We start from the raw sequence: 18,549 nt of genomic DNA, 5'->3' as shown, positions 1-18,549 counted from the left end.
TAAAAGTACAAAAATTAGCTGGGTGTGGTGGCACGCACCTGTGGTCCCAGCTACTAGGGAGGCTGAGGCAGGAGAATCTTTTGAACCCAGGAGGCAGAGGTTGTGGTGAGTAAAGATTGTGCCACTGTACTCCAGACTAAGCAACAGAGTGACACCTCAACTCAAAAAAAAAAAAAAAAAAAAACAACCAACTGTTAGGGTGATGTTAAGAACATGAACCATGGTTAGGAGTCTTAGTCTTAACATGGAAGACCATACTGCTGACTTGGAGCCCCTTTCAACAGTTACTGGATTCCCACCTGATTTCAAATGACAGCTTGATGATCTATTAAATCCCATAAAGATTTAGGTCTATTTCTAACTTCTATACTGTTTTTAATATTCTGTTATACTGGTTTGTACATTTGGCTGCCACAATGGAGGAATCCCTAACTCTATGTTCTCATACCTGGTCAAGGTGGTTCTTCCTTACTGCTCTTTTGTTTTACAGATTTCCCAGCTACAAACTTTAGATTCAGCTTCCTTAGTCCTCTCTCTTCTTCTTTAACCCCTCAAAGTAGCCTCAGATCAAGACAAAACAGAACAGCTTATAATCCCAGCACTTTGGGAGGCCAAGGTAGGTGGATCACTTGAGGTCAGGGGTTCAAGACCAGCCTGGCCAAAATGGTGAAACCCTGTCTCTACTAAAAGTACAAAAATTAGGCTGGGTGTGGTGGCTCATGCCTGTAATCCCAGCACTTTGGGAGGCCAAGGTAGGTGGATCACTTGAGGTCAGGGGTTCAAGACCAGCCTGGCCAAAATGGTGAAATCCCATCTCTACTAAAAGTACAAAAATTAGGTTGAGTGTGGTGGCTCATGCTTGTAATCCCAGCACTTTGGGAGACTGAGGAGGGCGGATCACTTGGAGGTCAGGGGTTCAAGACCAGCCTGGCCAAAATGGTGAAACCCTGTCTCTACTAAAAGTACAAAAATTAGCTGGGCATGGTGGCGGGCACCTGTAGTACCAGCTACTCAGGAGGATGAGGTAGGAGAATCGCTTGAACCTGGGAGGTAGAGGTTGCAGTGAGCCAAGTTCACACCACTGCACTCCAGCCTGGGCAACAGAGTGAGACTCTGTCTAAAAAAAAAAAAAAAAAAAAAAACCCAGAAAAAAATCTACTCATGTTTTTATTGGTATTGTGTTAATCTTATAAATTAACTTGGGCAGAGTGGAGAGCTTTTTGATAGTAACGCCTCTGAGGACATGATATGTCTTTTCAGTTACTCAAATTTTATTTGTGTTCTGTAGTTTGTTTTTGTTTTTGAGAAGAGTCTTGCTCTGTCACCCAGGCTGGAGAGCAGTGGGGCACACTCTTGGCTCACTGCAACCTCCACCTCTTGGGTTCTCCTTCCTCAGCCTGCCGAGTACCTGGGATTACAGGCACACATCACCACGTCCAGCTGATTTTTGTATTTTTAGTAGAGATGGGGTTTTGCCATGTTGGCCAGGCTGGTCTTGAACTCCTGACCTCAGGTGATCCAACCAACTTGGCCTCCCAAAGTGCTGGGATTACAGGCATGAGCCACTGTACCTGGCCATATAGTATTTTTTAACGTTTCTTTCATATAGTTCTTGTCCTTTTCTTACTAAATTTATCTGTACTTTGCAATAGCTATTTTAAATAGATTTTTCCTGTTGTATCTTCTAATTTGACTTTGTAGATATGAAAGTTATTGATTGCTATATATTAATTTTATACCTATCATTGAACTCTGTTATTTATAGAAATTTTGAAATATTACTTTCTTGGATTTACCCAGTATATAGACTTAACCACGAACAAAGAGTGATAACATAATCTCAATCTTTCTCACTTTTGCACTTTTTATTCTACAGCTTTCCTGATTTTGTTGGCTACCTCTTTCCATACTATGCTAAGTGGTAATAATGATAGTGAATGTCCTTCTCTTATATCGCATTCTAGTGGGAACAGCCCATTAAAAATTGTGGGATTTGGAGGACAAGGCAGATAAACTTTGTTAAGTTCTGCTATATTTTTTTAAATCAAGAATGGCCATTAAATTGTACCAAATAACCTGTCAATATCTACAGTTTTGACTATATAAAATTTTTCTCTTCAGATCTATTAATATTATTAATACATAATTAGATTGCCTAGTATCGAGCATCCTTGCCTTACCATCGGAATAAACCCAGGTTGATTTTGGAATAGTTCTTTTAATGAGCTGTTAGATTACATTTCCTACTGTTTTATTCATGAACTCTAATGCCAATATTCATGAGTGAGACTGGCTAGTTAATTTTCTGCTTCGTACAATCTTTGCCAGGTTTTGGCATCAGTGTTAAACTAATTTATTAAAAAGAACTGCACTTTTTCCCTTTGCTCTGAAAAGGTTTTAAGCATTGGACTTACCTATTCTTTGACATCTTTCGTAGACAACCACTCCTACCCAACATACCCAAGACCATCTGGGCTTGGTACTTTTTTCAATTTGATGTAAATGTTTGATAAGATTTGTTTTTTTTTCATGGTAATCACTTTGATAAAATATTTCCTCTTTTCTAGGGTCAGTTTTGATACACTGTATAAACTGGAAAATCCATTTCAAAATTACCTATGTATCTCCCATCTATCAAAAGATGATATACGTCAGCCCTCTCTATCTGTGGGTTCTATATCTGTGCATTCAACCAACTATGGATTAAAAGTATTTGAACAAAAAATAAAAGAATGGCTGTGTCTGTAACTGAATATATACAGACATTTTTTGTGTCATTATTCCCTAAACAATACAGTATAACAACTGTTTACATAGCATTTACATTATATTAGTTATTATAAGTAATCCAGAGGTGATCTAGTATATGAGAGGATATGTGTAGCTTATATGCAAATACTACATCATCTGATACAAGGGACTTGAGCATCCATAGATTCTGGTATTTGTGGGAAATCCTGGAACCAGTTGCCCATGGATACTGAGGGATTACTATATACAATTTTTACTACTAATCATAAAATTCTCTGCTTAAAAATGTGTCAGAGATTTCCTGTTAGCTATGCAATAAAGGAATTCCTTCACTTAGCACTGCCCCTCTGTGAGCCCACCTCAGCCTCCCTCCACCAGCACTCCTGTTATCACTCCTGGTGAACTCAATATCCACAGCAGGGCCCATCTAACACCTACCTGAATCCTTCACAGCCTCGCTTCTAACTTGCCTCGGCTGCCTACTCTATGGACATACTCCCTGACCTACCCATTGCAGGATGCCTGAATTGAGGTTTTAAAGGTGTTTCAAAAATTGGTAGTTCTACAGAAGTTGCTGAAGGTGTGAGAAAAAGAAAAGAATCGAGACCGTGCCCTATGTTTTTGACTTAAGTAACTGGTAGAAAGGAGTTGTGGTTTACTGAGGTGGTTTTGAAAAAACTATGAAAGAAGGAAGCATTTTTTTTTTTTTTTTTTTTTTGAAAAGAAATGTGAGAATCACATATTTGGATTTGGACAAGTTTGAGATACCTGTAAGACATTTCAGTGGAGATGGAAAGTAAGCAGGTAACTGCATGAGTCTGGGCTAAAGATATACATTTACAAAACATCAGCGCATGGCACTTAAAGCCATGGGACTCGATGAAATCACCCAAGGAGTGAGCCTGTTACAGAGTAGTAGGGGTTCAAGGTTTAAGCCCTGAGTTAAACTAACTTTTAGGTATTTGGAAGAAAAGGACTATCCAACAAATGATTGAGAGGCAACAGCCAGTGAGGGAAGAGGAAAACCAGGAGTGTGTCATGTCATGAGAGCCAAGTATTCTTAGAGGAAAAGAATCATAAACAATGTCAAATGCTGAGAGGCTGAGTAAGATGAGGTCTGAGAATTAACTATTAAATATTAGATTTGGCAATGTGGAGGTGATTGGTAGACTTAACAAGAGTAGTTTAAGTATGCGCGGGGGATAAAAGTTTGTTTGGAGGGGCTTCAAAAGAGATTGTGAAAAAAGGATGTGGAGATGGCAAGTCTAGACAGTTCTTTGGACATGTTTAATTATAAAGTTGAACTGAACAATGTGGTAGAAATTTGAGGGGAATGAAAGGTCAAAGCAGGGTTTCTTCAAGATGAAAGAAAATAAAGCATGTTTCTATAATGATGGTTATGATGCAATCAAGACAGAAAATTGATTAGGGCTAAGAGAGAGGGATGAATTGCAAATATGAAGCCCTTGAGAAGTTGTCCTTATTCATCCCACTGGAAAAATACTGAGTGCCTACTGTGTGCCAGGCCCTGAGCTAGCCACTTGGGACACAGCACGGCATTGCAATGGCGGGAAAGGGTGAGACCATAAAGGAGGAGATATAAGAAGTTTGATGGGTTTGGTGGTGAAAAGATATGACCCGAGTGCTTTTGTTTTCCTAGTACAGCAAATACAAAGGGCAGAGTCTGAGTCTGTTTTCTGTTGCTATAAAAGAATATCTGAGACTGGGTAGTTTATAAAGAGTAGAGGTTTATTTAGCTTAGGATTTCACAGGTTGAGAAGTTCAAGGGCATGGCCCTGGCTTCTGGCAAGGGCTCTCATGCTGTGTTACAACATGGTGGAGACAATCAAAAGGGAAGCAGACATGTGCAATGAGGGGAGGATCTGAGGGTTCCCGGCTTTATAACAACTGACTCTCACTGGAACTAATCTATTTCCACGAGAACCAATCCCATTGAGAGAGGGCAAAAACTCACTACCAAGCCAGAGAACACCACCAAGCTATTCATGAGGGATCTTCCTCCATAGCCCAGACACTTCCTACTAGGCCCCAACTTCCAACACTACCACAGTGGGATCACATTTCAACATGAGTTTTGGTGGGGACAAACTCGATCCATATCCAAACCACAGCAGGCAGGATCTGCAAGTGAAACAGAAGCAGTTGTGTTTGGAGATTTGAGAAGGTATGAAATATTACTTGGGAGAGTGGAAGAATGAACCGATGAGTTAATATAGTAGGATTGCTAGGCAGCACTTGAGGCTTGAGGTCATACATTCAGTGAAACACACCCTGGCGTCCTTCTCTAGCCTCGTTTAACTAACCAATCAGGCTTTAGTGCAAAGCAGGGAAAAGTTGGATCAAACTGGAGTTGGGTTCTTTGCCAGGAAAGTGGCAGAAGGAGAAAGGAGCCAGCAGAGTTGAAAATGTGTGCAAAGAAGTGAGTGCAATGGCAGGCCATGTAATATAAGCCGGGGAAGGATAAGTGTGGACATGAAGAGAGCAGGGTTAATGGGTGAGAATTTCTCAGGGGGTAAAATAATTTTTATAATGAGATTCTAGAGAGACCAAGCTAGAAAAATAGCAGATGGAGTTATCCTCAACTCTTCTTTGTCTCATAACTTAAGCAAATCCTACAGGATTCACTTTCCAAATAAACCTAGAAACCCCACCACTGCCATTCTGGTCCCAGCCACCCTTGGCCATTGCTTTTCTGGATTACTGCAAGGGCCTATTGTCTTGTCTCTGTGCTTCTGTCTTCCACTGTCTATGGTCTAATTTCCTACAGAAAAATCCCGTTAAATAATCAATCAGATCATGTTACTTCCCTGCTCAACTCCTCCAGTGACTCCCATCTCCCAGGAGCAACAAATCCAAAATCTTTACTATGGCTAATTAGGTCCTATGTGATCTGGTCCTTGGTTATTTCCTCCAAAGTCATTATCACCACTCTTCCCCTTGCTCCGTGCCTACCTGCTCTGGTGTGTGGCTATTCTTCCCGCAGGGCAACTTACAATAAGGTTTTCAGGCCTTCCCATGTGTGATGTTCTTTTTTTTTTTAATGTTTTATTTTGTATTTATAAGTTCTGGGATACATGAGCTGAACGTGCAGGCTTGTTATTTAGATATACATGTGCCACGGTGGTTTGCTGCACATATCAATCCGTTGTCTAGATTTTAAGCCCCACATGCATTAGGTATTTGCCCTAATGCTCTCCCTCCCCTTTCTACCCACCCCGCTGACAGGCCCCGGTGTGTGATGTTCCCCTCCCTGTGTCCATGTGTTCTCATTGCTCAACTCCCACTTGGGTGACGTTCTTATATGTCACTTGATGGTCTGCTCTAATGACGATTCTCAGAGTCCTTCTTGGACACTCAATCTAAACTGGCAGTCCTGTTGCTCTAGAACTCTCCTTACCATTGTTTTATTTACCTTCATAACACTTATCACCACCTGGTGTTATATGATGCTTGTTTGTTCACCATGATCTTCCCTTCAGTAGAAGGGGCTTTGGTTCACTTGATGGCTTCTCAGTACTTAGAACAATGCTTGGCATATTGGCAAGACTGAATATTTACTCAGTAAATGAATGAAGGGGCAAGCAAGATGGCAGTTGCACGCAAGGTCAGGTGCTCAGCTATCCTCACTGCTACCTGGTCCTCGATCTCACTCTGTTGTTTCTGATGGGGACTCTGGAAGCAGTACAGTTATACCTGGGCACCAGGGGCAAACTGACAGAGCTGAGAGGCTGCTGGCCACCAGCCTGGCCATCACGGCTGGCACCATCCTCCTCTCTGCCCACTTCCTGCTTTGGCAGACTCTGGTGTTGTGGGTGGACTGGGCCCTCAGTGCCACACTCCTGGCGCTCCACGGCCTGGAGGCCATCCTGCAGGTGGTTGCCATTGCTGCCTTCGCCAGGCATTTCTGAAGAGAGGTCAGGGCAGGAAGGCTGAGGATGGCAGCGCGGGAGAAGAGAGCATCCCTAGGCCACCGGAGAACAGCTGCGGTGCTTCAATACTGAGTCTCAGTCTGCTAACATCTCAGCAGCATTTGCACTTGGCACTAAACAAATTCTGTCTCTGTGATTTTTTTTCCCATTTCTAGATTTACTATTAAGTGATCCTTAAAAAGTATCTAAGCTGTTATTTTATAGTAGCTTTCCTTCACTTGTTTTAATTGTGTGTTTTCTATGTTTGGAATAATTACGTTCAAATAGCTAGATATTTTCCCTTCACCTTTTTTTTTTTTTTTGAGACAGAGTCTGGCTCTGTCACCCAGGCTGAAGTGCAGTGGCGTGATCTTGGCTCACTGCAACCTCCGCCTCACAGGTTCAAGTGATTCTCCTGCCTCAGCCTCCCTAGTAGCTGGGATTATAGGTGCGTGCCACCACGCCTAGCTAACTTTTATTTTTTTAAGTAGAGACAGGGTTTCACCATGTTGTCTAGGTTGCTTTCAAACTCCTGGCCTCAGGTGTTTCACCCACCTAGGTGGATCACCTGATTACACGCATGAGCCCCCTCGCCTGGCTCTCTTCGCCGTATTTTTTAAATAAAGCAATGTGTATGCCTCAAAAAGAAAAAAAAAAAAGAATGAATAAACTGTTTGTTCAAAAAGCTCACAGAGTACAATAATGCCCTAGGCCTTCACATTCACTCACCACACTCACTGACTCACCCAGAACAACTTCCAGTCCTGCAAGCTCACAGAGAACAACCTTCTTCCAATCCCCACTTTCTACATAAGGAAATTCATGCCTTAAAGGGGTGTGATGCATCCAAAGAAACACAGCAAGTGGCAGAACTAAAACTTGAAACTGGTCTCCTAATTCTAGAATGCCCCATCTCTTAACTACCCCCTTCCTCATCATTCAACCATACTTTTGGTCTCAGTCCTCAGTGCCATTTTGCCTGTTGCAACAGCCCTGTAACCATTCTTCTTACATACTTTACCATCTCTGGATCCCTCCCCCATTTCCTGATTATCCAAGTCAGAATAATTTCTTTTTTACCTAGTACTATATGCCAAACACTTATAACAGCAGGTTATATATAATGCTTTTCATTCTACTTAGTTTTCCCTACCTTGGAGAGCTGTAAAATCCTTAAAGCATGTAAAATATCTTATTAATCTTTGCATTTTGCAGCATCTGATACATCACATACTTTTTTTTTTTTCTTTTTTTGAAACAGAGTCTGGCTCTGTCACCTAGGCTGTAGTACAATGGCATGATCTTGGCTCACTGCAACCTCTGCCTCCTGGGTTCAAGCAATTCTCCTGCCTCAGCCTCCTGAGTAGCTGAGATCACAGGCACCTGCCACCACATCCAGCTAATTTGTGTATTTTTAGTAGAGACAGGGTTTTACCATGTTGTGCAGGCTGGTCTTGAACTCCTGACCTTAAGTGATCCACCCACCTGGGCCTTTCAAAGTACTGGGATTATAGGCATGTGCCACTGCGCCCAGCCCCACATACACTCTTAAGAAACATTTATTGCATTGGCTGCTTTCTGTTTCTAAAACGTTCTTCCAGAAATGAATGATTTTTCTGTTTCTAAAATGTTCTTTCAGAAATGTTCATTCTTTCAATCCCAATCACCTCTATGCTGAATAAGGCCTACCCTTTTCATTTAACATTGCAACTGTCCCTCCAGTTGTTTTACTCCAGAGTGTATGCCACTTTCTAACAGAGCAAAATTACTTACAGTCATGTGCAGCATAATGACATTTCAGTCAACAACAGGCCGTATATACGACAGTGGTCCCATAAGATCGTAACAGAGCTGAGAAATTTCTATTGCCTAATGATGTCGCGGGCATCACAACGTAGCACAACACATTACTCCTGCTTGTGGTGATTCTGATGTAAACAAACTCACTGCCCTAAGACTCATATAAAAATATGACACAACTGAGGATCGGCACGGTGGCTCACGCCTGTAGCCTCAGCACTTTAGGAGGCCGAGGTGGGTGGATCACCTAAGATCAGGAGTTTGAGACCAGCCTGGACAACATGGTGAAACCCCGTCTCTACTAAAAATCTACTAAGAATTGCTGGAACCCAGGAGGCAGAGGTTGCAGTGAGTCGAGATCATGCCACTGCACTCCAGCCTGGGTGGCAAGAGCAAAACTCCATCTCAAAACAAACAAACAAAAAAACAAAATATGACACAATTATGTACAATACATCATACTTGATAATGATATACAAGATAAAGGTATCAAGTGACTATGCTACTGGTTTATGTATTTACCATACTATATTTTTTGTTATTTTAGAAGGTATTCCTACCTATGAAAAGAAGTTAACTGTAAAACAGCCTCAGGCCAGTCCTTCAGAAGATATTCCAGAAGAGGGTATTGTTATCACAGGAGATGACAGCTCCATGGGTGTTACTGCCCCTGAGGAACTTCCAGTAGGACAAGATGTGGAGGGGAAGACAGTGATACTGATGCTGTGTGACCCTATACCCTGTGTCGGCCAAGGCTAGTGTGTGTGTTTGTGTCTTAGTGTTTTCCTCTTTAAACTTTTTTATTAAACATCTTAAATAAAATAACTGTTACAGAATAAGGATATAAAGAAAATATCCTTGTACAGCCATACAATGTATTTATGTTTTAAGCTGTGTTATTACAAAACAGTCAAAAAGTTTAAAAAATTTAAAAGCCTATAAAGTAAAAAAGTTACAGTAAGCTAAGGCTAATTTACTATTGAAGAAAACATATTGCTTTTTTGTAGAGATGGGGTCTCAGTTTGTTGCCCAGGCTGGTCTTGAATTCCTGGACTCATGCAATCCTCCCACCTTGGCCTCTCAGAGTGCTGCGATTACAGGTGTGAGCTACTGAAACTGGCTAGAAAAATTTTTGTTATAATTATAGTGCTAATTATAATTATAAACACTAAGTCTACAGTGTTTATAAAGCCTACAATAGTGTACAATAATGCCCTAGGCCTTCACATTCACTCACCACACTCACTGACTCACCCGGAGCAACTTCCAGTCCTGTAAGCTCCATTCATGGTAAATGCCCTGTTCAGATGTACCATTTTTCATCATTTCTACTGTGTTTTTATTGTGCCTTTCCTATGTTCAGATACACAAATACTCACCATTGTTACAATTATCTAGAGTATTCAGTATAATAACATGCTGTAGCCTAGGAGCAATAGGCCATATCCCGGGGGTCCCCAGCCCCCAGGCCGTGTGCCTGTACCCATCTGTGGCCTGTCAGGAACTGAGCTGAACAGCAGGAGGTGAGTGGCAGGCGAGCAAGTATTACTGCCTGAGCTCCGCCTCCTGTCAGATCAGTGGCAGCATTAGATTCTCACAGGAACACAAACCCTATTGTGAATTGTGCATGTGAGGGGTCTAGGCTGTGCCCTCCTTATGAGAATCCAACTAATGTCTGATGATCTGAGGTGGAACAGTTTCATCCCAAAACTGTCCCACCCACCCGTCTGGGCCATGAAAAAATTGTCTTCCATGAAACTGGACCCTGGTGACAAAGAATCTGGGGGTCACTGGGTTATCCCATCTAGCCTAGGTGTGTAGAAGGCTGTACCATCTAGGTTTGGGTAAGTGCACCCTATGATATTTGCACAATGACCAATCACCTAACAATGCATTTTTCAGCATGTATCCCTGTCATTACACAATGCATGACTGTATTTGCTCTTAGTGCCTCCCCATGAAATCAAAGCTCCACCAAGGACAGAGATTTCTTGCATTTGGCTTACTGTTACACATCCAATACCTAGAATAGTCTCTGGCACATAGAAGGTGATCAATAAGTCCTTATTTTACAAAGGAATTATAATTCTGTGCTTGAAGGAGCTCTTTCTCAGAACACATTACGGAGATATGAGGAGTGTTTCTGGGTCCTAAATGACCACCACTGCTGGCTGTACAGCTTGGATGCATCCGCGCATCACAGTGACCTAGTGAATGGCAGCAAGGGCCACGAAGATTAATAAAGATTTGGACTCAGAGCAAATATTTACTTAGTAGAAATAAGTCAAGGAATTACTGTTGAATGAATAAGCCAACTAAGCAGCCAATCACGTACTATGTGGATGCACACAAACGAAACCCTCACTTCAACCTGAAGACATTCGCACATGAGTTATGGAGAGGGACCTATAGGAAGTGGTAGAGAAAACATAAGGCTTATGTGTTTAATTTCCATACCAATTTCAGGATCTTTGTCACTGACAGCAGCACTAAGACTTGTTAACTTTATATAGTTAAGAAGAACAAGGCTGAGCGTGATGACTCACGCCTGTAAACCTAGAACTTTGGGAGGCCAAAGCAGGCAGATTGCTTGAGCCCAGGAGTTCTAGACTAGCCTGGGCAACATGGTAAAACCCCATCTCTACAAAAAAAAAACAAGAATTAGCTGAGTGTGGTGATGTGTACCTGGAGTCTCAACTACTTGGGAGGCTGAGGCAGGAGAATCACTTGAACCCAGGAGGTTGAGGCTACAGTGAACTGTGACTGTGCCATTGCACTCCAGCCTGGGCAACAGACTCAACAGAATGAGACCCTGTCTCAAAAACAAAACAAAACAAAACAACAACAAAAACACAAAAAACAGAGTGCTGCAATTAATCCAACCATGATGAATAAGCAAAAGGATGGGAAATGTGCTCCAAGATCGTGGAATTGGCTATATGTTATAGTCGGGTGGCAAGTGGTTTTTTGATGCTGCATAGAATCAAGAAATGGTGAAGTTAATACAAAACTCAGTGAGGTCACTCCAAGAGAAGAATGTAAGAAGGGAGTTGGGGAGGCAGGAAGGGGAAGCAGGCAGTTAGCTATTACAATAGTATAATTTGTTAGCTGATATTTAATTAGTATATAATAATGTCTAATATATATTTGATAAAAATAATTTGATATTTATTTTATTCTGAAACCAATTTCTTATAGAGATTGTTTGAGATGACATTCCGATCTAATGACTGAACATTTTTCTAATATACTTCAACTTGGTTCTACATATTTAAGAAAAGGAAAAATACAAGTTCCCCATAAATATCTCTAATGATATATTCCAAGGATTTCAAAATACTTTTACCCAAGAACAAGTATTAACCTGATTTTTTTTTTTTTTTTTTGAGACAGGGTCTCACTCAGTTGCCCAGGCTGGAGTGCAGTGGTGCAAACATATCTCACTGTAGCCTTGACTTCCTGGGCTTAAGCAATCCTCCCACCTTAGCCTCCCGAGTAGCAAGCACTACAGGTGTGCTACCACACCCAGCTAGTTTTTGTTCTATTTTTTGTAGAGACAAGGTCTTGCTACATTCAAGACCAGGCTGGTCTTCAATTCCTGAGCTCAAGCTATCTGGTCACCTTGGCCTCCGAAAGTGCTAGGATTACAGGTGTGAGCCAACACACCCAACCAAACCTGGATTTTTAAAAATCACAAAAGTAACAAAAATTTACAGCAGCAAAGAAAGCTAAGATGTGAAAGTGGCTGTGTGCTTTTGTAAGAGACCAAATATAGGAAAGCCATGAAGGCAGACACTGTAACTTGGAGAGGGTTGGGAGGGACCCCAGAAAATAGCTCTCCTCCCACACATACCAGGCAGGTCCTCCCACTGCCTACCTCCTCCCTTTCACAAAAAGAAGGACACTGTGGGTCCCAAGGAGACCTGTCAAGGGTCCCACCGTCAACTTCTCGTTCCTGGTCTAGTGATGCCAGTGCCAGCAAATCACACTAAGGTAATTATTATGGAAACATTTGTGTTTACTGGGATGTCATGTCATATCACATCATATAAAGGATGACTTTTATATATATTTCCTTATATATGACCATTTTCTTTGCACTCATTTTCAGCAGAATAGGAGCCTGTTTTCTCGGGGGTGATTTGTCCACACTCTCACACACATCTGGGAGAGGGCTGCTTGGCTGTCAGGGTTTGTGGCAATGGTACAGAGGAGTAGAAACTAGTGCAGAGGCTAACTTCCATCAGAGTTGAGTGTCACGGTAAGCAAAGAGCTATGTGAGAATTAGAAATGATTTTTCCATTCTCCAGAAAAATCTTAGGATGCTGTCATGACAATGCCAATTTGCTAGTGGACTCTATACACCCAGAAACCATCTGTCTCACTGGGCCCCATTATAAACTTTTCTTCTTCTCTGAGCATCAGTATAAGGCTAATGTATATCTGGATAAACAAAAGTCTCACTCTGTAATTCACTTTCTGGTTTTCATTTTCCCCTCATGCCAACAAGAGAAAAATGAAAAATTTCAAAATTAGAGTTCAGATTAATTTTGAAATGAATGCTTTACTCATTATAGTAAGATACTGTCTTTGTATATTTTAAAGGCTCAAAGGAGTAATCCAATATGTGAAAATACCTTTCAAGAAATAGGAAAAACATTCTGTGATAAAAATCTAGGTGGAAAGGCAAGGAATAGGAAGTTGTTGATCAAAGGGGACAACATTTCAGACAGGTGGAATAAGTTTTTATATCTATTGCACAGTAGGATGACTACAATCTCTAATAATAAACTGTATATTTCAAAATAACAAAGAGCGCAAATTTCAAGTCTTGCCATAAAAAATAATAGGTAAGCACAGTGACAGATAAACGCTAGTCTGATTTAATCATTCCATGTTGTGTACCTATATCAAATCATCACATTGTGCTCCATAAATGCATATAATTATGATTTGTCAATTTAAAACATTAATTTAAAAATGTAGACCAGGCGCAGTGACTCATGCCTGTGATCTCAGCACTTTGGGAGGCTGAGGTGGGCAGATCACTTGAAGTCAGGAATTCAAGACCAGCCTGGCCAATATGGTGAAATCCTGTATCTACTGAAAATACAAAAATCTGCCAAGCGTGGTGGCGTGTGCCTGTAATTCCATCTACTTGCAGGCTGAGGCATGAGAATTGCTTGAACCTGGGAGGTGGAGGTTGCAGTGAGCCAAGACTGCATCACTGCACTCCAGCCTGGGTGACAGAGCAAGCAAGACTGTCTCATCAAAAAAAAAAAAAAAAAAGTGAATCTAAAAAAAAAATCGGGGTTAAGATCATTTGAAGATCAAAAGTTTAAGGTAGTAATTTCCCTTTTGCTTTCTGAGGTAGGGTCTTGTTTTGCTGCCCAAGTTGGGGTACAATGGAGTGACCACAACTCAAATTCCTGGGCTCAAGGGATCCTCCTGTCTCATCCTTCCAAGTAGTTGATATAACAGATGCATGCTGCAATGCCTGGCTTAATTTCCCATGTTTTGATCAATTCTTATCTTATTTTATTCTCTGAAGTTACCTATTTGAGGAAAAGGACAATAAATTTTGAATAATGTTCTTCAATCAATAAGGCATTTATAAATTGGCCTAATCCACTGAAAGTTTTTAATTAATTAAAATGGTTGTGAAACAAAACACTATTCATCAAATCTTATTTTAAGTAATAATTCTAGTGTCAATTCACATTACTTAATAAATGAAAATAAAATTACATAAATCAAAATCTTCATACATTTTTATACTTTCATATGTATTTAGTATTAAGAAAATTACTTATCTTAAGTGGTTTGTGCATATCACCAGAGATGGCAGAGGAAAAGGAACCCAAATGTAAAATAGCATCACTAAATGAATTGGCTAGTGCAATAATATTAAGTAAATGCACTGCTTCTATTCTATCTCTATCAATAACACTGACTACTGTAAAGCAGTGGGTTCTACTATTATGAGCAGAGTTCTTTGTCATATAACTGAGTTCTTGGTCATATGAAAAATCAAACAAGAGAAAAAAGCCCTTTATTTTTCTAACCAAAAAAAAATATTTTAGACACTGATTTTATGTCTCCTTTATGAATTCTTTAGATTCTAATCTTATCTTTTTAAAAATCAGGATAGTTTTATATTTTCTGAAAAGCTGCATGTGTACCCTTTACCCAGTTTCCATGTATGTTATTCTCTTACATAATTATGGCACATTTGTCAAAACCAAGAAATTCACTTGAGACAATACTATTGATTAAAATACAGGCTTGATTTTGATATTACCAGTTTGTCTACATATATCCTTTCTGTGTTCTAGAATCCAACCCAGGACCCCGTGTTGAACTTTGAAGCTTACCTTTTGATCCGCTTCTTCATCTTCGTCTTGGTAATCATCACAGAGTGGGCTGGCGTTGGCCGCAAAGGTGGGTCCCTGAGAGTAGTACTGAGAACTGCGGTAGCCATCATGCCGCAACTTATCACATTCTGCAGAGGGGCACGCAGGGAGGGGAAGAAGGTCATTAAAAAGCTGTATTCCTCTTTGCTTACTTTACGTTTAGTCTTCTTTTTTACTTTTCAAAGTTATATTTTTCTAGGCATTAACAGGATTTTGAAATAATGGTAAAAACAGTTAAGAATTATTAAAGTACCTAGTACATACTACATACCATATTTCAATTAATATTAATATTAAATTAATACTTGATGAGATTGCATTCAGAGCTCACAACTACCCTGTGAAGTAGACACCATCATTAATTCTACTTTATTCACAGGACACTGACGTTTAGGGTAATTATGTTATTTGCTCTATATTATGCAAGTGAGCAGTGGACTTGGAATCTTAACCCATGGCCTTAGTTACTAGATTATGTGAAAGTATTCCACATAGAAAAAAAAAAGCGATGCTCATGCTATGCTTGTTTCCTAGACTCATTTTAGCTAGAAGGGACACACGAGATCATGGATTATAATGTTCTCATTTTACATTAATTTTCTCAATTGAATTTTGATGTCAAACAGCCTGTAAATATTGTGTGGAATTTAATAGGAAGGCGGGTGCCAGCCTGAGACATCTGCCAGTCCACAGAGGAATGTCTGGCGCCACTATGGTACCTTGGACTTCAGGGGTACTGGGGCCACTGGCTGTGTGGAAAGGAGGATCCTCTTTGAGGGGAAAGCACTGCACTGGCAGCTCTCATGGGTTGGGGCAGGTGCTGTCAGAAAATTTCCAATGGCTCTTTAAAGCATCAAGATGCACAAAGGAGCATTTGCCTCAAAAAAGGATTTGCCACAGGGTTCCTTTAAATATCAGGCTTTTTAAAGGGGCACAAAACGTGTGTGGTTTTGGAAAAGTGTTCTCTTTGCACAGCTTTATAAAAACCATGCATCTACAGGCACAGAACTAAACTAGGGCATCTTCAGAGTTCCTTTCTGACATCGGGATCCATGATTCTTCCTCAAAGAGGAGACAGCAGTCACTTCAGTGGAGGGCTAAAAATATTAGACCAATTTTAAATAAGCCAGGGGATTAAAAAAAAAAGTCCTCATTCTCCTTTGCTACCTCACAGTGGGAGTGGAAGGACAACGTTTACAATTCGGAACTGCAAATCAGACAAAAATGAGGACCTGTTAGAATGGCAAGCTAATGAAAACATGCATATGTAATCATAAAATAGCTAACTAATACTACTTCAGTTACTTGTAGGTCAAAAATTTTGTGGTGGCAACTACTTGTAATACTGATTAAAAGTGATATTTAAAGAAAATTTCTGAAAATTCCAGAACACAACATATTTTTAATGAGAATTTACTCATATTAATCTAACCCTTTATAAGAAATATTTTCACATTTTCTCCATTTGGCAATTTTCCTGAAATAAAGAGTATGATTAGAAACTATATTCTCAGGCTGGGCGTGGTGGCTCACGCCTGTAATCCCAGTACTTTGGGAGACCGAGGCAGGAGAATCATCTGAGGTCGAGAGTTTGAGACCAGCCTGACCAACATGGAGAAACCCTGTCTCTTCTAAAAATACAAAATTAGCTGAGTGTGGTGGTGCATGCCTGTAATCCCAGCTACTCAGGAAGGCTGAGGCAGGAGAATCGCTTGAACCCAGGAAGCACAAGTTGCAGTGAGCCAAGATCGTGCCACTGTACTCCAGCCTGGGCAACAAGAGCGAAAATCAGTCTCCAAAAAAAAAAAAAAGGAATCTATATTCTCACTCTACAGAGATAATGTTATATGTTATATAAAGCATGATTAGTACTTTTGTTCTTTTTTTTTGAGACTGGGTCTTACTCTATCACGCAGGCTGGAGTGCAGTAGCATGATGATCATGGCTCACTTCAGCCTCAACCTCCTGGGCTCAAGTGATCCTCCCACCTCAGCTTTCTGAGTAGCTGAACTATATAGGCACATGCCATCAAGCCTGGCATTATTATTATTATTTTTTAAAATGTTTTAGATATGGGGACTCACTACGTTGCCTAGGCTGCTCTTGAACTCCTGGACTCCAGCGATCCTTCCACCTTGGCCTCCCAAAGTACTGGGATTACAGACATAAGCCACTGAACCCAGCCTGATTAGTAGTTTTCAAATGGTATTTTCTGCAGAGTTATGGCATTCTGTAATTATTGGATTACATTTTCTTGAAATAGCTACCTTAAAGCTAAGATTAAAAAATAACACTCAAGAATGGCTATAATTAAAAAGCAAGGCCGGGCATGGTGGCTTACACCTGTAATCCCAGCACTTTGGGAGGTTGAGGCAGGTGGATCACTTGGGGCTAGGAGTTGGAGACCAGCCTGGGCAACATGGCAAAACCCCACCTCTATTAAAAATACAAAAAAAAAAAAAAAAAGCCAGGCATGGTGTCACACGTCGTAATCCCAACTACTCCAGAGGCTGAGGCAGGAGAATTGCTTCAACCCGGGAGGCAGAGGTTGCAGTGAGCTGAGATTACACCACTGCACTCCAGCCTGGGCAACAGAGTGAGGCTCAGTCTCAAAAAACAAAACAAAACAAAAGTCATAAGCAACAGACGTTGGCATGGATGTAGACAAAAGGAAACATTTACACACCATTGGTGGGAATGTATATTAGTACAACTTTTATGGAAAACAGTATGAAGATTTCGTGAAGAACTAAAAATAGAATGACCATTCGACCCAGCAATCCCACTACTGAGCATCTACCCAAAGGAAAAGAAATCATTACAGAAAAAAGATACCTGCACCCATATGTTTATCACAGCACTATTCACAATGGCAGAGTCATGGAATCAACCTAAGTATCCAACAATAGTTGACCGGATAAAGAAAATGTAGTAGATACACATCATGGAATACTATCCAGCCATAAAAAAAGAATTAAATCATATCATTTGCAGCAACTTGGACAGAGTTGGAGGCCATTATCCTAAGTAAAATAACTCAGAAACAGAAAATCAAATAGTGCATGTTCTCACCTTATTAGTGGGAGTCAAACAATTGGTACACGTGGACACACAGATGGAAATAAATAGACACTGGGGACTCCAAAAGGAGGGAGGGTGGAAGGGGGGTGAGGGTTAAAAATTACCTATTGGGGGGCTGTGCCAGTAGCTCATGCCTGTAATCCAAGCACTATTGGAGGCCGAGGCAGGCAGATCACCTGAGGTCAGGAGTTAGAGACCAGCCTGGCCAACAAAGAAAAATCCCGTCTCTACTAAAAACACAAAAATCAGCCGGGTATGGTTGTGGGTACCTGTAATCCCAGCTACTTGGGAGGCAGAGGCAAGAGAACTGCTTGAACTCGGGAGGCACAGATTGCAGTCAGCCCAAGATCATGCTATCATACTCCAGCCTGGGCGACAAGAGCGAAACTACATCTCAGGAAAAAAAAAAAAAATTATCTATTGGGTACAGTGTTCACTGTTTAGGTGATGGGTACACCACAAGTCCAAAGCTCACCATTACACAATATACCCATGTAACAAACCTGCACATATACTCCCTGAATCTAAAAAAAAAAAAAATTGAATAAGACTCAAGTTCAATAGTTTTACATACC

General features: G+C 40.7%; 1 protein-coding gene across 2 annotated transcripts in view; it reads right to left on the bottom strand.

The window, feature by feature from the left end:
- The window catches only part of NHSL1 (NHS-like 1), a 154,581-nt gene that overhangs the window by 41,079 nt on the left and 94,953 nt on the right, over nucleotides 1–18,549 (bottom strand). For both annotated transcript variants that reach the window (XM_011962070.1, XM_011962071.1), the window contains exon 3: nucleotides 14,855–14,982. In XM_011962070.1, coding sequence (XP_011817460.1) covers nucleotides 14,855–14,982 — 128 coding nt within the window. The remainder of the gene's footprint in view (nucleotides 1–14,854; nucleotides 14,983–18,549) is intronic.

Source organism: Colobus angolensis, unplaced genomic scaffold (assembly GCF_000951035.1).
Source record: "Colobus angolensis palliatus isolate OR3802 unplaced genomic scaffold, Cang.pa_1.0 Scaffold58, whole genome shotgun sequence".
NCBI lineage: Eukaryota > Metazoa > Chordata > Mammalia > Primates > Cercopithecidae > Colobus > Colobus angolensis.
The sequence above is the reverse complement of the archived record's forward strand: the minus strand, read 5'-3'. Positions and strand labels throughout refer to the sequence as shown.